The sequence below is a fragment of the Cydia amplana genome, chromosome Z (assembly GCF_948474715.1).
Source record: "Cydia amplana chromosome Z, ilCydAmpl1.1, whole genome shotgun sequence".
NCBI classification, from domain to species: domain Eukaryota; kingdom Metazoa; phylum Arthropoda; class Insecta; order Lepidoptera; family Tortricidae; genus Cydia; species Cydia amplana.
Window position 1 is genome coordinate 15734097 of NC_086096.1, and position 24332 is coordinate 15758428.

At 38.0% G+C, this 24332-nt stretch overlaps 1 protein-coding gene across 1 annotated transcript in view; it reads right to left on the bottom strand.

Moving 5' to 3' along the window:
• The window catches only part of LOC134661159 (otoferlin-like), a 53980-nt gene that overhangs the window by 3056 nt on the left and 26592 nt on the right, over positions 1-24332 (bottom strand). Inside the window, exons 8-20 of the mRNA XM_063517110.1 lie at positions 21713-21797; positions 12518-12674; positions 10673-10859; positions 9229-9415; positions 8847-8970; positions 8419-8696; positions 7725-7918; positions 7388-7585; positions 6222-6338; positions 5490-5642; positions 5193-5393; positions 1727-3109; positions 130-264 (exon numbers count right to left, since the gene is read on the bottom strand). Coding sequence (XP_063373180.1) covers positions 130-264; positions 1727-3109; positions 5193-5393; positions 5490-5642; positions 6222-6338; positions 7388-7585; positions 7725-7918; positions 8419-8696; positions 8847-8970; positions 9229-9415; positions 10673-10859; positions 12518-12674; positions 21713-21797 — 3399 coding nt within the window. The remainder of the gene's footprint in view (positions 1-129; positions 265-1726; positions 3110-5192; positions 5394-5489; positions 5643-6221; positions 6339-7387; positions 7586-7724; positions 7919-8418; positions 8697-8846; positions 8971-9228; positions 9416-10672; positions 10860-12517; positions 12675-21712; positions 21798-24332) is intronic.

Here is a 24332-nt window from a genome sequence, read left to right on the forward strand (position 1 = left end):
GAGAGAGACCGAGAGAGAGAGATGACAATAATTATGGTAGTAAAATTAAATGTAATAAAGTAGATACTTACCTATATAAATTAAAATACCTTTTAAACGAATATTTAATATTAATTATAATTTGATTACCTTAAAGACACCCACTACTCTGTTTTCGTCTTCTGTATCGTCACCCGTCTTTTTTCCTCTATATAACTCAAACGAATGAAGCCATTCCTTAAATTCATCGAATTCGGGGACTGCTTCAAGTTCATGCGGATATATCTAGAAATCAATATGAAACATCTATGTTAATAGCCGATACATTATTTACCATAATAATTTCAAGTTATACACGGTGTTTTTATTGTATTCCGTTAACTTCGGCGGCGTGGTAAGTAGTATAGAGTAAAACCAAAGAAAGTCTGCAGCGCAATAATTTGACAGCGAATTAAAAATCTATATATGGCAATGTTTTTTAGCAGTCAGTAAACGTCATTCTCTATGGTATGTGTTTGTCAAAATCGTTTAAATATTCGTTGTGTTTTGTGATGAACGGAAAAAACATGTTGAAACCTTACAAAACCGGCATGCGGGAGTTACTTTTCCGCATGACGAATAATGTTACACTAGTAAAAAATCAGCACGAGGCGATTCAAGCTCAAAAACGACAATGTTTACAAAATTTGGAGTTGATGACGGGTAAATGGAAGGAAACATCTTAATACTTGCACAATATTATGTAGATAATATAATATTGATTTAGATTAAGGTTTCACTGCAAATTGAACACACCTAATAGGTATAGGCATCTTACCTTATGAACTTCCTCTAACATTTTGAGAAACTCATTGGTACTAACCGGGTTTCGAGCTCGAACCCACAGCCTCCATACTTATGCTTACGGCATGGGTACCTACTAGTTAAAGCTTAAATTTATTCTTAATATATGTTTATTGTTTTAATGGTTTATTTAGGTTTTCCGAAAACCGAAGTTCGCAAATTGCGGGCAATTTCTCTGTCTGCAATTTGCGAACCTTGGTGTTCGCGGTAGACCCTCTGTACTTACCTGTATACCACTAGGCCGTCGCGGAAATTACAAAAGCTCAATAATTTTGATGATGCCAAATGTCACATTCTCCCAATGTTATTTATCAATATTAGTTTATGTATACATATTAATAGTGACATCTATTGTTGGAATTAAATTTATTTAACCATAATGCACAGCTCAATTTTTTCATAGACGGTAAATATGGTAGAAATTTCAGTAGTATCAAGACTATTTAATCCATTTTCTGTGGTGTTGTCACATACTGATTTTTAAAAACTACTTTTAATTTAGCGCTGCAGACTTTCTTTGGTCTTACTCTATTTAAGGAAACTAAATGGCATAGTTTATTTTCGTAAATAAGGATTTTTCAGTGGATTTTTTTACTCAATCAAACAATCGAAAACTATGACATATGAATATCATTGACATTTCAAACGTCGATAGTCCGAGATAGTAGGTACTTGCATTTAGCAGCAAATGTATGAACTCGTACTAAACCCTAATCATTAATCAATATGTAAACAGGCCCTAAGGCAAGTGTACACGCTCGTAAGGGCATTCTCACATACTTACTCGTAAAATAATTGATTAGAAATGGAGTTAATTAGAATACCGGTGTCTTCGAGAAACTAATTTAAGCCCAGGAATTAATTTAATGGAGTAAAAAACATGGTGTCCTGATTCGTGAATTACCTTTGACAATGCAGAATTTGGTATTTCATTTTTCTTTAGGATTGTAGGACTGAGCTTAGGACGTGGTGAGACCGGCCGAAGGCGCTTGTTACGCTCTCGCTCCGAGCGCGGCGAGGGCACCTCTTCCCGGGGCGACCGAGTCTCGTCCACGAACATTACTTGTGGGGTTTGCAAATAGCCTAGTCTTTCCTTCTTAGCTTCTTTCTCTTCTTCAATCATGGATTCCACAGATGCGAAATATTTTGTCCACCAATCTTTGCTACCTTCGTCATCATCTAATACTGAATCGGTACTTGCTTTTCGTTTTTTCATAGTCTCGCGCTTAGTATCTCTCTTTCGTGTAGATTGCCTCACCCCTGAACCATAGGACACCGTGGACCTGCCTTCACGAGTGAGCAGAGGACAATTTTCTTTTTCATTTTCTACAGAGAACATATCATCTTGAACAATACAATTTGCCCTCAAATCTACATTTTGTAATTGTATTAGAGATTTTTTTCTTTCTTCAATTTCTCTTTCCCTTTTACTCATCGGGGTGTAAATATATTTGTGTATTGAATTAATTGTATGTGTACCAACGAGAGTTATTCTGCCAAAACTTCGGCAGTCGACGACACGAATAGTTAAAGGTGGTCTATACAGATCTTGGTCGGGAAGTTCTACGTCAACAAACTTGACCGGGTTGGTAAAGTTAGGATTTCGTTTTGCGTTTTGTATCACAGATGAGTACAAAATATTTCCAGCGCATTCAATATCTACTCGTGGTTTGTCTACTGCCAGTAAATGAACTCTCTTCAAGTCGCGCAGACCCCAAAATAGTACTTCAATACGATACTTAGAAAGAGTGGGTCGAATGCCTCTTGGTACTGGGAGAATAGGGCCCTTATTGGCATCAAGGGGCGCTTTTCCGTTGGCTTCCCTAGGTGTCGGCAGCTCAGGCAGCACGGAGGAATCTAACTTAGCCGGAACCTCTAAAAGTTCAAAGGTAGCCAATAGTTCCCCTGCCCTATCGTCCCCGCGACTAATTTCATGCCATTCTAAAGAGGGTGGAAACTGTGGTCTCTCATATGGATCTTCAAACGCCTTCACATGGGGTTTGGCAAGAGTTCGACCGATGAATTCAGATTTCCCTACTTTGTCTTGATCAAATATTTCAATTACAATAGTCGGCGGGTCAGCTTTTATTTGTTCTAAAGTGCTATAAAGAAGAATATCTTCAAAAAGTAATAACTCGTCCCATGTTGGGCTCAACGTCTCGTCGATCACCTGGGTCGTCGCAGTGCTTTCACCTATTATTACCTTTGCAAAAGGGTCCGACAATCCGGAAGAGTCGGAACCAATAAGAGATCTTGCTTGATAAACATATGCTCGCATCTGGAAAGTCTAAAATATAGGTACAATATTTATTAATGTTTTTATTTAATTTATAAAAAATATATGTAGGTAGGAAGAACACAATTAATAAATGTAAAGTCCCCAATTCACTCTGGGTCAGCGTGGGGACTATAAGCCTCAATCCCTGTGGGTTATTCCCACTAGTTACCACCAAGTTCTTACCAGTGGTAACTACTGGGAATTTTTTTCCCACCTTTTACCACTGGTAACTGGTAACTGGGAAAAATTATTCCCAGTAGTTACCACCAACTCGGTTTAGTGGTAACTACTGGGAATTTTTATTCCCAGTAGTTACCACCAAAATTTTGTTAAGAGTTAAATACTAATAAAACAGTATAAATAGTATAGTATAAATATAGAGTGATTTAATAAATATAAGTGTTTTAGTAAACTGTCTTAAAAGTGACCAAAAATATTGAAACAGTTTAACCAGTACTAGTACAAAAACTATAATATATAGTCCGTCAACCAAATCTTGTCAGTAGCAATGTAAAGCAAACTAAAGTAGGGCAACACTCAAAGAGCAGTATTGCGTTAAGAAAAGCAGCAATGTACATCGAACAACAGATTTTTTTTTCCGCTGAGCGCGCCCTGCGTACGTCAATTCAAATTGTCACTCGCGGTTTATTGAAAAAAATTGAAACATGAACGGGCAATTTAAAAGCGATGTTAAAACAATGTTAATTAAAATGATGAACAAATTTGAAGATATCAAAAACAACTGCTTATATTCTCTTTGTTCCCTATCTATGTCTTCTAAGTTTACTAAAATAAAATCATATCAAAATGCAGATAATTAGATAGTGCATATATTTGTTATTTACAATATAATATGCCACTTGTTAATGTAAATTAGTGTACTGTTCTGGATGAATATGACATACCTGTGTAATTTTTTTGATTGGTATATATTGTACAATATACATATTAAAAATAAAACAACTGATATTTAGGTGTTTATTTAATTTAAAGGTAAATAAGATAAGGGTCACTTTTCGACTTGGTTGCGTTGTACACGTACATAAACCGCCATAGGTAAGTATTGTCTGAAAAGATACTACCTACTACGAACGCCTTATATTGGGCAAGATTTAATCCTGCAACAAACATGTATAGATTAGGTAGATATTGCGAAAGAACGGCGATATAATAATGGCTCTTAATAATGTTTAAAAGGTTTACCTTTGTAAATAGTCAACTGATTGCTGAAAATATTTGACATGTGGGCCTATGGACGGTTTCCAGGACACAATTTATGGTCTTGTTGGATAGATTTAGGCATACGTTTTAATTTTATTTATGCCTTTTAACCCTAAAACAAAAAAACTGAACATAATCTTAAAAGTTCGAAAGAGTTCTTCCAATACATGTCATAACCTCAATTTTTAGTAATGTTTACCATCAACGAGCATGATTGTACATTGTAGGCCCCTTAGCTTTGCTTAATCTTATTTAATGTATTGGTATTTAATGGTGACAGCAGAAATATCTCTTGAAACAGAAACGATTCAGAATGAAAACCAAATGAAAACAAATAAGGTGACGGCTGTCATTCACGATCCACATTCCACAGATAAAACACAGATGACACGCGTTTTGGAATTATTTGAACACAGTGTTGCTAACCCGCGATTTTTCAAATTTGCCGCCTTTTACTACTGACAAGATTTGGTTGACGGACTTTATGTAAGGATAAATTGAATAATCCATTTAAATTATTTTTTCAAGTAATCTTATTAGGTAATTCAAAATCACTCTACATTTTATACTATACTATTTATACTGTTTTTATTAGTATTTAACTCTAACAAAATTTTGGTGGTAACTACTGGGAATAAAAATTCCCAGTAGTTACCACTAAACCGAGTTGGTGGTAACTACTGGGAATATTTTTTCCCAGTAGTTACCAGTGGTAAAAGGTGGGAAAAAAATTCCCAGTAGTTACCACTGGTAACAACTTGGTGGTAACTAGTGGGAATAACCCATCCCTGTCGTGCATGAAAGGAAGCCGCAGTGTGCAGAGTGCCTATCAGTGGGGCAAGTTATTAATTTATGTTTAAGGACATCTTACGTGTTTTTCAGCGTAGAATATTGCTGATGGAGCATTTGATCGCAGTTTATCTGCGTTTCTTATTTCCGAACTGAGTTCATAGCCTTGCGGAAGGCCATCTATGTAATGTTTCTTATCATGAAGAATACCGAGCCAAAGATATATACTGATCTTTGCTGGTATGGTCCAACCGCTTGGAGACGATGCTTTTTTGCCGGGCCACTGTAATAATTAATAAAATGTACATAGGTAATTATAAATTTGTTTTCATTCGTTTATAATACAGTTTACTAGATATGACTACTTGAAACCACTAACCTTCAAGAATAAAGTCTGTTTTTTTCCACAGTGCTTACCACACTCGTTCTCATAATAGGAGTAGATTATGTCTCGTGCTGGGATTCGTTGATACGCTAGGCGCTTCCCATTACTGATCATCCAGATAAATATGTCAGGCATCGCTTGTTGAGGCTGTTATAATAAAATATATATTTCAAAAACTACCCAAAAGGCGCGCACAGAAGGTAACTTGTGTCGCATAACTTCAAACTCGGGTAATTCCATTCGACCCTCTCAGCAAATCTAAGAGCTCCCTATTTACCTTCTCTTAATACTAAAATCGCATAATCTGAAAGATGGATTTACCCGAGTTTGATGTTAGGCGACTCACTTTCAAATTGATTTTGATTGAATCAACTTTCAAAAACACATGTGCTGATGATGTGCAAGTTGCGTAAAGTTTCCAAAAACTTGGAAAAGTTCTCGGATATTTTAAAAACTTCCTTTATAGCTTGAGAACTTTTCCAATAAGTCCGAGAACTTTTCCAAGTTTTTAGAAATTTTCTGCAACTTGCACATTTGTACTTTCAAATACATAATACTTTATCTTTATCTAAAAAACCTATAACTGTAACTTTGTATACTTGTATACTGCAGCTAAAAATCCACTATTCATATTCGTATTTGTATTCGTGAAACTCCGAAAAGTAGGTACTATTCGCTGCGTACCTATTGACAACAGAACACTAAAAGGGAAAATCTGGGACTTACGTCTTCGCATAAGCGTTTTATCTTATTCAGATAAGTGTGTGCAGTGCGTAAGCGGTCTTTGATTGAATGTTTGGTTATCAAAGCTCTCAAACTTCTCGTCGTGGTACTCATTTGCTCCTAAAATTTTAAATCAAACGAGAAATACAATATTACAGACAAAATAAAATACTAAACTTATTCAAACTTTAAATATAGTCTAATACTTATAGTTTCTTCTTATTCAAAAGCAAACGCCGAAGAGCAGTACCTAGGTAATTTAGTAGATACAGCTACTAAACATGGATGAACGGTTGGCACGTAGGTAGCAAGCAACAGGACGTAAAATGCAAAAAATTTTAACCACCAACCAAACCAGATTAATATAGGTAATATTTAAAACTTTCGCGTTTTGAACACATACTATCTCACATTTATAGACGAAAATCCCCAGGAATTTTAATAGGGAGGATGGATTCAACTTATCGCCAACTTGGGAACCATTGATACAGAAGTTAAAGTCAAGGGATCTATCTTCGGACGTGTGCGTGGATATTGTGAGTGTAGCGTGTCGGACTATTGACAATAATCTTATATATTTGTACCTTTAAACGAGCAATTCTTGTTTATTTATTTATTTATATATACCTATATTTCGGCGATCTCGGAAATGGCTCTAACGATTTCGATGAACACTGATTTAAACTTTCACGATTTTTACACATTATTAAATTATACAACGGGACTTAATCGCGTATCTAAGTTTTAAGATTTACCTCCGACGTTTCGAGGACGGCGTTGTCCCCGTGGTCTCGGAGAAGTCTTCGATGATTTCGATGAAATTTGGTATATGGGGGTTTTCGGGGGCAATAAATCGATCTAGCTAGGTCTTATCTCTGGGAAAACGCTAATTTTTGAGTTTTTATATGTTTACCGAGCAAAGCTCGGTCTCCCAGATATTTAACATTATGTGGTTTGAAAATGTGATGTCTACCTCAAACTTTTTCATACACTCTTCGTCAGGTTGCACAAATCTCTGTTTTGACATTTTGCTGGGACATCAGTTAGCCGCGACTACGACCAGTGGAAACTGTGTCGAAACGTCGGTAAATAAAGGTAATTAAATAAATTTCGCGATAGACCCGTCTATAAATGTGAGTTAATATGTGTTCAAAATAAATTAAGCTTACAATTTCAAAAATACACATTTTTTGTCTCTCGCGGTCCAGTTTGGTGTTACCGATTGGCGGGCCGTTGGCCATGTGGCGCGCGTACTGCGCGCACGCCGCGCTCACCGCCTCCAACACCGCTTTCAGCGCCGTCACGCCTTTGTTCTCAGCGCCGGCGTCGTTCTCGATAGCGGTCTGGGCGTCTAGTAGCCCTTCTTCCTGCAACAACAACTCGCTGATCCATCATTCGGTATAATACAGCAAATATTTGGCCGGGTCGTGAAACAGACTGGTATACTTAATTATTATAACATATACACACCTAGGTTTTGAAATTGTAACACAAAGTATTACTTACAAACTTTTCAACAATATTACATATCATGTTGGAATTATACATGCGTCGGCGATGATCAGGCCATATGCTGCGTACATGCATGCACTGTTTGTGGTCCCAATACGGGAGGTAGTAGTAATTCTTATCGTTCGACGCTGAGGCCTTGGTCGGTGGTGTTGTGCTTTGCCAGTAGCCTGTGTCAGCACTCATTTCATCTAGAAAATGAATACGAAGTTAAGTATGTCAAATCATGTGAGATCTTCATTAGGGTCTCTTTCATAAAGTTACAAGGTATACAATGAAATGTGCAAAAGCTTGTAACTTGTAATACAAGCGGATGTCACTTTTTGACAGCTTTTGTTAGAAAGGGACTTCCACTTGTATTACATGTTACAAGCTTTTGAGAAACGGGCCCCAGAATACCTATATAGAATGTGCATGCAACTACGAAATAACCCTGATCAAGACGGGTGTCCCTTACAAAAACAAAAACAGGTACCAAACTAAATTAACTCTATTAAATATAAATATTTGTCGTTCAAAATAAGTTAAGTTCTACCAGCCAACATGCATGACTGACTTTGACACTCTTGTGAATAAGGAGATTAAAGAGAGCCCTAATGAGAATGAGTTGGTGTGGGTAAAATTTTATTTCGTCAGCTTGTGTAAGAAAATTGAGGTTTTGACAGAAAGTTTTTAATACAAATGAACTTACCTAGTTCATCGGATTCTAAATCTTGAGGACGTCTGACTGATTCACTGTGGCCATCCAGGGAATTGCCAGAATTGCCTATACTTAATTCAAACTGGATAGGTTTGTCAGTTAGTCGCTTGTCGATCATGTTTGCGTCGTAAACACTGGCGAACAGAAAGAATTCTTCGTTCTTGCCAAACGTGCCATCGCTGATCGGCGGCATGATCTCTACCTCCACGTCGGAGGCCGGCGGACATTCGACACTGTCTGTTATTTCAGTTCGAATCGATACAAGAATTCTGAAAGATATTTACAATACTTTAGGGGAAGTAAATTTGTCACGACTATTACCTATTAAGCTGTACGATTATGGATTTTATAAATTGATATGTGGTGGTTTGTTAATGACTGGGCGTTATTCATAATGATAGTAAGTGTTAAATCCTTACCTGGCTCTGTAGGACACCCCTTCTCCCATACCCATGTTGAGGCTGGCGTGCTGGTCGAGCAGGCTGTAGTCGCGCGTTGAGCCGTACAGGTGGATGTATGCGGGCCCAAAAGTTGGTAAGAATCCTAGTAATTAATTACAGTAACGTACAATATTGTCTTGCATATAAGTTACATATGTAAGTTGGGACCCAGATATTTATAGTAATGAGATAATTTAAATCTGTCCAATTTAAACAATTGGGTGTGGCTCGATTTTTTCAATGGTACAAAGTTATTAGCTGAATACAAATATATATATACATGTCTGACCTAACAATTCCTTGTTTAATTAATTGTTCGTAATTAATAGACCAAATTTCAAAATATGGAAAGGCCACTGACCTTTCTCTCCGTCGTTAGATATCGACTTGAGGTCAATAAAGTGGGTGCCAATAATGTTAGGATGCACCGGGTCGTTGTCTCGCAGCTGGATCTTAATGCGCTGGCACAGCGGCGGGAACATCTCTGTGAAAACGATCTGCTCGTTCCACACGGGAGTGTAACAGTTTTTTTTCACCGAGGTGCAACCCTATATTAAGAAAACATACGATTAATCATAAGCACCGCCCTCCTTGTTTGTAACTTATAATTAGGTCAAACCGCCGTTTCTAATCCTACTTTTTGTCATTTTAAATAGGTACCTCACGTAAATGTCTAATTTCAAATCCAAACAAACTAGGGATTGCAATCCGGTCTGTTTTGAATCCGGCCGGATCCGGCCGGATTTTGGGCTCAATCCGGGTATCCGGCCGGATCCGGCCGGATTGGTATTGCGGATGAAAAGTTCGTCCAGTCACGAATTCTATTATGTTTTTTAGCGTTATATGCGCAGTTAAGGATATTTTTCTAATGGGTTAATAAAACGACAGTTTGAGGTTTCAAAAATCAATGTTTTTATTACGTAACCACTAAGTCTTATTTATTACAATAATCAGTCTCACAAATTAAAATCTTCTTTTTCTCTTAAAATATCTATAGCCCCACAACTCCCACAAAAAGGTGCTTTCAATTCTTCGCTTTATTTAGTAGCATAATAATAACAAAATAACATATTCTATTTACTTTATATTCGACAAAACATTTAACTTGACTGCTGAATGAAGTCTTATAAATATTTCTTCATTCTATTTTAAATACAGTTAACACTTATTATGGTTTGTACTAAATTAAACGAAACAACATGTATGTTATATTAAATATATTATTATCATGTAACAACACAATTAATTAAATATAAAACAATTCAGTACTTACTTACGGTGCACGGGAATCTCAACCAACACTACCACCACGACGACACTTTCGTCGGTAGAAGACTGGCGTCAACTAACAAACAAGTTGTTGTGTTGCTGTTTGCGAGCGGGGACGCGGGGAAGGGAGCATCAAAGTAGAATTACGTTCGAATATTGGCGAGAACTTTAAAATTTTAGCAGTGTTTTAAGCTGTTATTTTATAATTCAGCCCTTTTATTCCTTTTACCGGATCCGAGACCGGATCCGGTGAAATTTGCCGGATCCGGTAGCTTGAAAAAGGTACCGGATCCGGCCGGATTACCGGATCCGCCGGACCGGATTGCAATCCCTAAAACAAACATAACTGATACTAATATAAAATAATACTCGACAACTCTACATAATATTATATATGTTACTAGCTACACGAACTAATCAGGGTTCCGTACAAAGCACAAAGCGATAAAAATTCTCATGACAGAATATATATATACATATACATACCTACATTGACAGGGCAAGGCATTAATGGGTAGGTATTTGTATGTACTCACCGTCATTCCCGCAAAACACACTTGCACGTAGGGATCGACCAGATCCTGCGTCTCGCCGGTGAAGGCTCGCTTCACGTTGGCGAGGATTGAGTAGTTCATCTTAGGCAGCCCATCCGCCTTGTATATCTTCACGATGAACTTTGCTCTTTGGCGCTCTATGGGGACTCCGTCGGGTAGGAGTAAGTTCCTATAATACGTAAATGGAGTGTTTTCTAATAATCATAATGAGAGATTTAAAAAATAACATTGTAATATTAATCTAACATGGAGTCAGCAGTAAGAGCGTGCGACTATCAATCCGGAGGTCGCAGGTTCAAACCCCGGCTCGTACCAATGAGTTTTTCGGGACTTACCTATGTATGAAATATCATTTGATATTAACAAGTTGCTTTTCGGTGAAGGAAAACATCGTGAGGAAACCGGACTAATCCCAATAAGGCCATGTTTCCCCTCTCGGTTGGAAAGTCAGATGGCAGTCGCTTTCGTAAAAACTAGAGCTTACGTCAATTCTTGGGATTAGTTGTCAAGCGGACCCAAGGCTCCCATGAGCTGTGGCAAAATGCCGGGATAACGCCAGGAAGAAGAAGGAGTCTAACTAAACGACTTGGCTTAAGCCATCGTATGCCAGAGCGCGGATCCGCGTACGAGGAAAATATTAGAAAAAAATAATCACGGCAACGGCAACGAGAGGTTAAAGTAAGAGTTGGCTACCATAAGATAAATCCACTTTCATTGTAAAAGTTCAGTAATAATATAATATATAATATTTTGGCTATTTTACTTTAAAGAATTTTGTTGACACTATTATCAAATAAAAATGATTCTAGTCATATATAACTAAAATCATATATAACTTGCCCTAGTTGCTAAGAGCAGGAAGAAATATAGCTTAGATTGGACCTGCGGGCTCAGCACGGTTCCATTTTTATCGACTATCACTATGCCCGTCACTTTCGCACTTACATACTTGTTAGAACGTGACAGGCATGGTGATAAACGATAAAAATGCTACCGTGCTACTAGGGCTGGGGATCCGACCCTTTCCCCTCCGTTTTTGGGGGGTAGGCACGGTACGATCTCGTAGCTACTGGGCCAAATCAGCTTTGTTTGACCTTAGGAACAATTATGCCAAGCGGCATCGCATGAGTTAAAAGTGCATACTCACTGCACTCACTTAGCATACGAACTCAATTTCAAAAAAATCAAAATTTTGAAAGCCTTTATCTCGAAAACTATTCAACCTACAGAGACAATTCTAATCTCATATTGTAACAAATCTAGTCTTCTTTAAAAACGTCTAAGGTAGGTACTATCAAAAACTAGACCTTTAGGGTTAGAATCGCCCAAAACTAAAAAAACCCGAAATTTTCACGGTTTTTTTGATTTTTGACAAAGTTGCGTTCGGCGCTCGAAGTCACAAACTTGGATTATTCATTGAGCCAACATCATAAATAAGTCTGCAAAAAATCAGAACTAACGGATTTGACGCAAAAGAGCCCCGTTACAAAATTCGAAAATTTTACTGGATTACTTGGCCCCTGGCCCCTGGGGAGACTCTTGTTTTATGCGCAGCACTCAGCTATGGTTGCAGTAAAAAAAAAACTACTTATTTTAGTTAGGATGGTGCATTTTGTTCTCAATGTCGAACTGTTCATGGTTGAATAACATTATATTGATACTCGAAGTATAACTTGACCATTATCAATTAATTACCTAATTTAAAAAATAAAAATATTGGATTAAATTGTTGTAGGACATGTAGGTTAGGTACGCAACAATTTGCTTACAATGATTGCAGAATATAATAGCATTTTGTAATCTCAGAAAGTATTTAAATGAACTTACGCTTCTATATCATCTTCATCCTTTTCACTTTTCGGTGGTATTTTAATCGTATCTCCTTTGCCGATGACGCTGATGTCACACTTTAGATAGCCCTTGGCGCCCGCGGCGATGTCATCCGGGTCGGTGAGCAGAGCCCATTTGTGGTAAAATTGCCGATCTGCGAATAACGAAATTACCCAACTTCTTGATTTTTCAATTAAATCTTAAAAAAAAGAAATGTAACTATGGTCATAACAAATAAAACGTGTTTCGGATTCGTATGAAATTATTTGATTACTGTTTAGGAATACATACTTCTTCATCTTCGACGATCAGGAACAGATGTGAGTTACCACATAGGTACTAATTTAAATTCGAATAGGTAGGTACTATTGAGATATGCTTATTGCAGGATTTAGCACTAAACTTCCATTTTATTTAATGAAATTAAAAGGACCATTCGATATTTTTATATGTAATAAATAAAACCAAACATATCACACCATCAATGTGTGGGTATAAACAATGAGTAGGTATGACGCGTTTCGCATGCCCTGAGGCAGGCATTGTCCGACTTTCATTCTCATTTGTTTTAGTGTGTGTAGCGTTTTATTTTGGTTAGTATGTACATGTATAGTTAGAATTACCTATTTAAGATGTCAGGAATTCTGAGTCTTCGGCATCCGAATGTTATGAACGATAATTAAGTTTCGTTATAATAATATTAATAAAGTGCGAAACTATTAAATCAAATAAAATTAAATTATATGAAGTTATAATGCAAATGTATGTTTAATAATACATAGTATGTTTGATATACGTCATATTAAGAGTGATTTGCTCCTAATCGTGAAGCACCTAATGTGCTTAATTTCAGAATGTTTAATGTCATCCACCTATGATTAACGACTTTATGTCAGGCACGCTGTGTAGCTGTAGGTACAATGTACATCTCGCCATTTATTTTCGAGTTTTCGGCTCATTGACATTCGCTGAATACCGTACACCACTGCGTACACCTGTATACAGAGGGTATATTCCTACCTGTAAGCGTAGGAATAATTAGGAACTATTATTTTATTCATTTGGGTCATGGAAAGGTTTTTGTGATGACTAATTCGTTTTAAATTAAGTCGTATGCACGGCTCAAACTACATACCTACTATGAACAAGCATGAGACAAAACATTAATACCTACTTAATTATGTTGACAAGCGCTATAATAGTAGTTTACCTATGGGACTGCTACATAAAGAAAAGAATTCAAATATGAGGGTGGGTTTAAGAAACGAACGAAGTGAGTTTCAAAAAAGGATGACACGAGTGTTTTAATGGCTAATTATGTATTAAATACATACACTATTTTATCTACGCTTTTCTGCTTAATTAATACTGTGTTTACGATGTTACAAATCTCTTACATAAATAGTTTTCATTACAAACTTTCAACCCTCTTTTCTTCACTGCAGGAGATTAATTAACGAAAACGCTGAAATTACTTTTTCACCTCAGCAGCTCGAACAAGGGTACTTTGCTACTTAAAAACAGTGAGCAAAATCGCAGTTTGCTCACTGAGTGAGACAAAATGAGCAAATTTCGATTTTGCTCACTGTTTTTAAGTAACAAAGTACCCTTGTTCGAGCTGCTGAGGTGAAAACTTAATTGTTGGTATATCTTAAGAAAACATGAGTGAATAGGTAAGTGATGAAGAAGGAATACTAATAATTTTTCGGGTTCTCTAATATGTTCTCACTGCTGAGGTGAAAAGTTTTGTGAACTACACGAGATCAAAGTTATTTACATCTCGTGCGCTTTTGAGTCCCTTACTACGCTCAAGATTCTAAATTACATTCACTCGCTACGCTCGTGAATCTAGTATAGAATCTTTCGCTTGCACGGGACTCAAAATAAGCACTCGAAGAAATATCAAACTTTGATTTGATCTCTTGTTGTACAAATAACTATTCTTTTTAGGTAGTACTAGATCTAAGATCCCGTTTTCTAAGGGGACCTTGCATTTTGGAGACAAAGCAAACCGCTTGGAACAGGTGTTCCTGGGGGTGATCTGAGCTAATTTCGCCCGGTTGCCGAGAGGTCCCCCCCAGCAGGTGGGCAGGGGAGGGGGGGGGAAAAGTGCCTCCGGCGCGCCTCACTCAAAATTTTATATCTGCATACATCTAGCAACTATATCAAGTTTGGTGTCTTTTTCGTATAATTTGAGGATGGAGAATTCATTTCTGTGACTAAACTTTCACTCACCCATACAAAAAAATCGAGAAATTCAAAATTAAAAAAAAATCTTTACACTTTTTTTTTTGAAAATACTCTACATAATTAAAACTATGAGGATCTGCTCTAAAAAAAAAATACATGTGAATAGCCCAGTTATTCTACTATATAGAATAATAAACTTATCAACCATTTTTAACTAATAATTGTATTTAAAAAAATGTTTTGTGTCACACGGCGGACCATGCTGAAGTAGGTATACCTACACGCATTTAGTTTAGACACGCATTTACTTCAAAACATTATTCAGCATAACGCAAGTAGGTACAGAAAGTAAATATTAAAAACAATAAAGGAATTTACAATAAGTACGATATAACTGAATATTGGATTATCCTATGCAGAATGAGTTGTCTACCTACTGGATAGTTTCACGACAGATCAATTTTTTATTTAGTTATTGTGACCTTTTATCTTCTACGTCTTTTGAGATACTTATCTATGTATACATAAAAATTATACTAAATTTGCGTGTAGTGTAGGTATCTAAACGGAGGTGAATGCGGTGCAGTGCAGCGGCGCTCGCGCTCAGGGACCGTTGGTATTAGTTCCCAACATCTTTATTTAACTTCCGTTAACTTGAATCTTTTCCGCCGTCTCACTATCTGAAGGTTGTCTGGAAGAGATCGCTATTTAGCGATAAGTCCGCCTGTTGTTACCTACATTTTTGTACCTGTTCATACTTTTGTAACATTTCTTTTGTAGTGTGCAATAAAGCATTTTATTATTATTCACTTTATTTATCTTTCATCTTAAGTTAGGTTTTTTATAATATGAATATAAAAGTAAAATATAAAAACACTTACAAAACAATAAAAAATACATATAAACACATTATAAAAAACCTAACCTAGGGTGCCGCCAGCAGCGGGGCAAGGCCCAAGCTGCCGGTGGTCAGGGCCGCAGAGAGAGGAACTGGCGGACTATCCGCGCCGTTTCCAAGATCACCGCCTTCTGCATCTGGCGCCTTCTGGCCCTTGATCCAACCACCTAGCGAGTGTCTCTCAAGATGTTGGTCGAGACTCTTCGCTATTAGACCGTTCACTGAAATGACTATCGGGACAATGATCGTCGAATCAACATCCCACATGGCGGTTATCTCGTGAGCCAAGTACTTACTGGACTTGTCCTTCTCGGCCTTCACGAGATTCTCATCATGGGGGATGGTGATGTCAACGAGCACGGTCCGACATTGCGATCGATCTATTATCACAATGTCAGGCTTATTGGCTACAATAGTCCTGTCAGTGATGATAGATCGATCCCAATAGAGCGTGGCACGACCATTCTCGACAACAGGCGCAGGTAAATACTTGTAGTACGGTACTTCGCGGTCCACAAGACCATATAGAAAAGCAAGTTGCTGGTGAATAATCCTGGCTACGAGCTTGCACAGATTATGTCTGTGCAAGTACTCGCCGTTAGCAAGATGAGAACAACCGGAAATGATATGCCTGAGTGACTCTCCGGGACGGCGGCATGCCCCAGAAATGTCGACCGTACCGTCCTTCAGGATATATTTCCGATAGTTGTTCGTCATCATTACTTCGTCCGCAATTGCACAGGCAAAACCCTCGGTTTCTCCGAAGAGGTCCCCGAATCGTAACCAGTTCACCGACCCGAGCAGGTCCACATCGGGTCCCGTGAGGGCCTTGTAGAACCGCCCGTGTAGCACCTTACTCTCCCATGCCGCCTTGCGATCCGCAGTACTTAGTACCACAGGTTTGCGCCAGTTCTCGTTTGCCAAGGAGAGCGGGGTGAGGTTCCTGTCTACTGCCACCACAACACGATGCATCCCACACTCGTTGTTAAGGAAATAATTCCTGAGATTGTACACCTGGCGGTTGTGGAGATCCTTGGCGTTTAGGAAGCCTCGGCCTCCACACTTCTGTGGGATGTACAATCTCATAACTGACGAGCGTGGGTGTAGCATGCGATGCATGGTGAGCAGTGATCGGACCCTCCGATCTAGGGCGTCCAGTTCGGTCTGAGTCCACCTTAGTATGCCAAAGGAGTATGTGAGTAGGGGCATTACCCAGGCGTTGAAGGCGCGCACTTTGTTGCCTCCTGACAAAAAACTGTTAAGGACTTTTGTGAGCCGACTGAAAAAGCGCTCCTTCACCGACCGTCTAATACCCTCGTCCTCAATACCCAACGACTGTGACATACCAAGGTATTTATAGGTTTCTGATTCAGAGATAGATCTGAAAGCCATTGTCTCAGAGAGTTGTAAATTTGTTGAATTTACAACCCTCCCCCGCTCTACATGTATTACATGTAGAGCGGGGGAGGGTTGCTGGTTGCACATTTATCGACACCAAACTCCATGTTGATGGCACTACTGAAGACTTCGGTAGTTTTCAGTAGGTTCAACAAGTCTTGGCTATTTTGTGCAAATAATTTGAGGTCATCCATGTACAAAAGGTGAGAAATGACTTCACCCTCTCTCCGAAGCCGGCAACCTAGTCCCAAATCTTTCAGCAGGGTGAGGTTCATGAGGAGATTCAGAGCTAGGCAGAACCACAGGGGACTCAGACTATCACCCTGAAAGATTCATCGCTCAATCCTTATAAAATCCTGCGGGCCAGAGCGGTCATCCCCGCCTCCTGGTTGACGAAGGACTGTGGTCCACTGCCTCATACACGCGCTTAGGAAGGCTCTCAAAGCTGCATCAACTTTATACAGCTCTAAGTCCCTCCCCAGCCATGAATGAGGCACCGAATCATAGGCCTTCTTATAGTCAATCCAAGCGGCTGAGAGGGCCCCCTTGTTCCGCCGGATTTGTTGGCATATGGTCATGTCTATGAGGAGGAGCTCTTTAGTACCACGGGACCCAACCCTACATCCATTTTGAGCGGAAGCCAAAATATTGTTTGCGACAATGTGCGCATTGATTTTTGCTCTCAAAATGGATGTAACGAGCTTGTAGAGTGTAGGCAAGCATGTGATGGGTCTGTAGTTTTTTGCTTCCGTGGTACTACCGGACTTGAAGAGCAGGAAGGTGACACCAGTTGTTAAGGAAGGTGGGAGAGAACCAAGCTCGAGGGCTTGTTGGAATTGTGCTGCCACTTATTATTATTATTTATATATTTCATTTATATTTGCATATATATCACGTCCAGAAGTAATATATTAATGTAATCTACAAAAAGAAGCATAATAACTTATAAGAAACCATCAAAACATACTTAAAAATCCTAAAAGCTGCATACTGCTCTTACAATGCAGGTACGCCGCGCGACATAAATATTTTTTTTTACAGAGTTATAAAAGAAAAATTGTTGAGAAGTTTACTATTCTATATATAAGGATAACTAGGCTATTGACAGGTATTTTTTTTGTAGAGCAAATCCTCGTAGTTTTTTTTTTGTAGAGGATTTAAAAAAAAAAAGTGTAAAGATTTTTTTTTTAATTTTGAATTTCTCGATTTTTTTGTATGGGTGAGTGAAAGTTTAGTCACAGAAATGAATTCTCCATCCTCGAATTATACGAAAAAGACACCAAACTTGATATAGTTGCTAGATGTATGCAGATATAAAATTTAGAGTGATGCGCGCCGGAGGCACTTTTGCCCCCCCCTCCCCTGCCCACCTGCTGGGGGGGACCTCTCGGCAACCGGGGTAAATCAGCTCAGATCACCCCCAGGAACACCTGTTCCAAGCGGTTTGCTTTGTCTCCAAAATGCAAGGTGGTGGTCCTTAGATCTCTTGCTAAGGAGGGAATAGGTACATTTGTGGCGTGTAGTCCATTATGAATGACTTGTTATACCTACGAATTGGAACTCTACAGATATGATAGTAAGTAAAATTGCCTTTTAAACGGGCTTGCCTCCTTTCACTCAAATGGAAGCCGTTCTTTCGGTAGCCAACCACACTAAATAAAAGATACCTCCGTGTTTGTTTAACAGATGAAGGCTCAAGCCCGAAAGCCTGAGTTTAGCTAAATAGCTACACAATGAATTGCTGTTTGAGATAGTTTTAACATTATAGCATTTTAATTAAAAAAAAATGTTTTTTAAAATATGTCTCAAGTTGGCCATATTGGCCATATATCATACATTGCACAATGTGCTAGGTATTCATCCTAAAGTCATTTGATGATTTGTGCTGCAGTGCAGGACTTAGTACATAGGTTCTTCCCTACGTAAATAAATTAAAATATTATTACCTATTCACGCAAAGCTACTCACATTGACAGAACACAGAACATTACATTTACATATAATAGCTTAAAAATATGTGAATAGGATAATCAGAACAAGTTTACTAAGTCATGTACAGAATAGGTATACACTATAAAGAAAATATAACCTTAACAACATATTACGGCTATTTTTAACTCCTATTAGCAGGGCCGGATTAAGCATGTCGGGGCCCCTAGGCAGTGCAATGCTCGGGGCCCCCGTACAGTTAATTATGCATACACAAGTTCAGTTGTTCAGTACAGGCAAGTAAGTTTGCGGTTTTAATTTCAACCTTCAGGTGTCGGTTGAGCCGATCCGAACATGCCGAATGTTAGTTTCGCTCTTGCGTGGACATAAAGGTTTTTTATATTAGTTTTTGCCGATTCCTCCTTGCGTCCAGTGTGGGGAGAGCTCTTTTTTCTCAATAAGTAGTTAAATATTTTGCGAGGCTGAACAGCGATTGTCCGACCATACGAGCCACATGATTAAAATTAACCTAATAATAAAGATTTTACATGTGTTTAATGATTATTCATTAACCAGTCAAACTAGCATGTAAGTACAGGGTAAATGGGAAAAGCAATAAAAATCGCGAGCGCAGCGAGCGCGAAATTTTTTGTGAAAAATTTGTGAAAGCGTGTTAAAAAGACCTAAAAATCCGAAGTTACCCAGTGAGGTGAGCTTTCATGCGAGGTCAAAGCCGTGCTTCAGGATAAGCTCAGCTAGATCACAGACGCCAAGTAATGTCCATTGTATAAAAGCGAGACCGCAAGCCGAGCTTGGCGCAGCGAGGCCAAAGGCTAAGCTGAAGAAGAGATTTGGTAGGCGAACCAAAAATTGAGGTAAAAAGTGAGGCTGAAGGTCGAGCTCAGCAATCTCCACATACTTAACAAGCCCGAAGCGTACTTATTATAACCAGCGAGGTGAGCTTTCATGCGAGGTAAAAGGCTAAGCTTCTGAAATCAATGAATCAAAGCAGCGCTCTGATACGAACCAATCGTCAAATGTTACTCAACAATAATATATGTGTCATACAAGAGTTACTCGGAGGGCCGAAGTTTCATTAATGAGGTTTTAGGCCCTCGGGAGCCTGAAATTCGAGCTCGATTTACAGAATTTAAAAGCTATAAAATAACATAATTTACATAATCATTTGATGATTGTGTGCCTGAGAAACTGATATTGGACATTAGGTATAAGTAGGTAACATAATAAAATATTGATGAATTTTGGCCATATGCCAAACTTGGCAAACACATTTTTTTTTTGGCGCGCGCGGGGCCGCCGGGGCCCCCTAGCCGAGGCGGGGCCCATAGGCAGTTGCCTACTCTGCCTTAGGGTTAATCCGGCTCTGCCTATTAGCCAGAGCGAGGACGTTCTGAAGCAATCGTGGAATGACATCATTTAATTTATTGCTTAACAGGTTTATGTAGGAGTAGGAATGAGCGTAAACCATAATACCACGCATGATTAAAAATGAGAGCATTATAAGATCATAACCAAATTAAATAATAATAAGTTTTAGTCAAAAAGCGCTGATTCAAGTTACAAGCAGATCTACCTAAAATAGGTTATGTACCTCATCACCTAAAAAACAAACGACCGTAGAAAGGCGCGACACTCATTCCGCTGCCAGGACATTCTGAAAAAGCGTGAAGAAATTCAAAGTAGGTGCGTCAAAATAAGTAGCCGAAGAAAAAAACATGCACAATGAGTCAATGACATTTAACAAAGATGGATGTACTTAGTTATACCTCATGTACATTACATAAATGAATAAGAAAAAACCGGCCAAGTGCGAGTCGGACTCGCGCACGGAGGGTTCCGCACCATCAACAAAAATAGCAAAAGCAAAAAAACGGTCACCCATCCAAATACTGACCCCGCCCGACGTTGCTTAACTTCGGTCAAAAATCACGTTTGTTGTATGGGAGCCCCACTTAAATCTTTATTTTATTCTGTTTTTAGTATTTGTTGTTATAGCGGCAACAGAAATACATCATCTGTGGAAATTTCAACTGTCTAGCTATCACGGTTCGTGAGATACAGCCTGGTGACAGACGGACGGACGGACGGACGGACAGCGGAGTCTTAGTAATAGGGTCCCGTTTTTACCCTTTGGGTACGGAACCCTAATTAAAAAGTATTACAACATTTCTAGTAATTGAATAGGTACTTAGTTCAACATTTATTTATGCTATATAGGTACTACATATTATAGTGGGAATTGTCTTAGGATCTACCACTTTGTAATTTTCCCTGTAAATATTATTGGCCTGTATCTGTTTTTTTCCCCAATAAAGAAAATAAAATAAAAATAAAACAATAGTTGTCGTTATATTATATTAGTTTATTTTTCACCACGCGCTTTTGAGTGAGTAGGGTGATTATTTATTTAAACTAGAATTCAAAGCACAGGTAGGTGAGGTAGGTAAGAAGACGGCGTGTCCACTTGCTAGATAAGTAGGTAGGATACACACTTAAATCTAAAATCAAATAATAAAATGTATAATTGATGAAAAGGCGGTGGCATAACAAAATTTCTCTTGATACAATTTATATTTAAAATGTATTTTAAGTAGGTGTACGTAATTGTGTAATAAAAATTTACTGGTGGATACATGGCGACTTTTTGACTTGAACACCCTGAAACCTTCGATTATATCGCTACAAAAAGTCGTCATGTAGAACCGGCTTAAGTGGCAAGTTAGAAGATGTGTGTGTGTGTGTGGGTGAGTACGTACCAGGCTGGCTCCAGATGGTCGCCACGTCCAGCTTGAAGCTACCCAGCAGCTTGTTGGCGCGCAAGATGTTGCGCGACTGCAGTACCTGCCACATCCAACAAACTCAACATAAGTAAACATTAAACACCTAACTCACAAATGTCTTTAATTGTCTCATCCAGATGCACTAAACGTTTGGTAAATAAGTACATTTTATTTAGTAAAGTATGTATGGTGATGTTGTCCTGACTGATTTCGATCGTAGCACAGCGGTTGTACCTATTCAATAAGCTTGACTTCAAAGATTATAAATACTAGCTAACAAATTTCGGAGCTCCTAGTAAAGTATACAGCTACGTAAATTAAACTCGTGTACCTACTAGCAATGAATAAGTACCTACCTTGTAGATTTCCATTTATATTATTTTAAAATAGACACCTAAGTACTTATCCCAAAACTTGGTTAAGGTGGTTCGACTAGGTTACTCAAAGCTTAACCCTCGCTAGATGGCGCCACTTTCGCAAAATTTCATGTTTTATTTTTTTGTGGAATGGTCTTGGTATTTGTATACTTAAAAGTATGTTTAGCGAACTCTTTAAGTAAATATTGAACTATTAAAAGAGACATTGAATACTTAATTGTGCAGAAACTACCCTTTAAAGTCGACGGAGTGTTGCTGTCATGCTTTTTCCTACTATAACTCACACATGCAAACAGTGTTTCAGTGATGCTTGTAGTAGACAATTTCACACAACGTAAGTATGCTGCAATAGCGTTACGGTATGTTCGTGGAAACACGTGCAAGAGGATTGGGGTTCAAGACTGGTGCGAGTAGATAATTTCATTTTGTTTTATTTTTGTCCTTTTTGTGTTATCTTAACGAGAAATTATTATATATGTCGCAGTCAAAAGTGTGAACTGGTCAAAAGAACTTTTAACCGACAAAAACAGGCAAAACTGCTTTTGACTGAGCATGTTGGTCAAAAGTAGTTTTACCTGAAAATCATTGGTTAATAGTAATTGTGACTGTTACTATCAGTCAAAAGTACTCGCACTTGACAATTTTTACATAGAAATTTGTTTTTATGTAATTTTGGGCTAGTTTTTAGGATTTGTATGGTAATATATTATTTGGTACATTGGGGTAAAATTCTCTGCTCCCAGAAATAGGTAGGTTAGGGTTATTTTTTTTATGCTACGCCCTAAAAACGAAACTGCTGCCAGAAATAGGTATGATTTTCAGGTAAAACTACTTTTGACCAACATGCTCAGTCAAAAGCAGTTTTGCCTGTTTTTGTCGGTTAAAAGTTCTTTTGACCAGTTCACATTTTTATATATATATATATATATATATATATTTATATATTTGGATGATATCAGAAACGGCTCTAACGATTTCGATGAAATTTGCTATAAGGGGTTTGATCTCTTAGCTAGGTCTGATCTGTGAGAAAACTCGCATTTTTTTATATGTTTTCTGAGCTTTGGTCGGTCTCCCAGTTATTCAATCTCTTCTTCCTCGCGTGGGGTCCGCTTGGCAACTAATCCCAGAATTGGCATGGGCACTAGTTTTTACGAAAGCGACTGCCCTGACCTTCCAACCCAGAGAGTAAACTTATTGGGATTAGTCCGGTTTCCTCACATTGGTTTCTTTCACCGAAAAATAGGTATCGGTATATAAATAGGTTCCGGTAAATAGGTATCAAATGATATTTCGTACAAAAGTTCCGAAAAATCAATGGTACGACGGTACGAGCCGGGATTAGAACCCGCGACCTCTGGATTGCAAGTCGCACGCTCTTTCCGCTAGGCCACCAGCGCTTCCCCCAGATATTCAGTATCATCATCATCACTATCACATAGTATAAAACAAAGTCGCTTTCCTGTCTGTCTGTCTGTCTGTATGCTTAGATCTTTAAAAGTACGCAACGGATTTTGATGCGGTTTTTTTTAATGGATAGAGTGATTCAAGAGGAAGGTTTATGTATAATTTATTAACCCGTGCGAAGCCGGGGCGGGTCGCTATTATCAATAAATTACTTTATCAACGTTTTAAAAAAAAAATACAATACCTGATTTTCACAGATTATGATCTTTTTGGGTTCTTCCAACTCAGAATCACTAGCATATTCTTGTTGAATCCTGCTAGTAGCTAATATAAAAACTATGTCCAAAATATTTGTAGGTATAGAAGTTTTAGTTTTCGCTACGTCACGCAGGCTGGGAAACATTTTTGATACTAAAATCTGACGTAATGACCAAATCTCCGACCGAAATCTCTAATGTAATAGGAAGAAAGATGATGCAACAATATGGATTCTGATAAAGTTATAATCAAGTTATAATTTACTTACCTGGTATATAGTAACTAGTAATAATTGTGTTTTTCATTCATAGATAAAATTCCATTATTTTCAACCACAGGAAATTTTATACATTTCTTTTTTATTGCTGTGAGGATGTCCTGATTGTAAAAATCAAAGAGATTAGGTAGAGTATAATTTCTAATTATCTTTGTAAAAAATAAACGAATACGCTTAGCCCATACATTTTTGATAATAAGAAAAATTAAATAAAAATAAAAAAAAACAATACGAAATTTAGATGTAAAAAAAATACAAAAAGTTATGTCCCAGTATA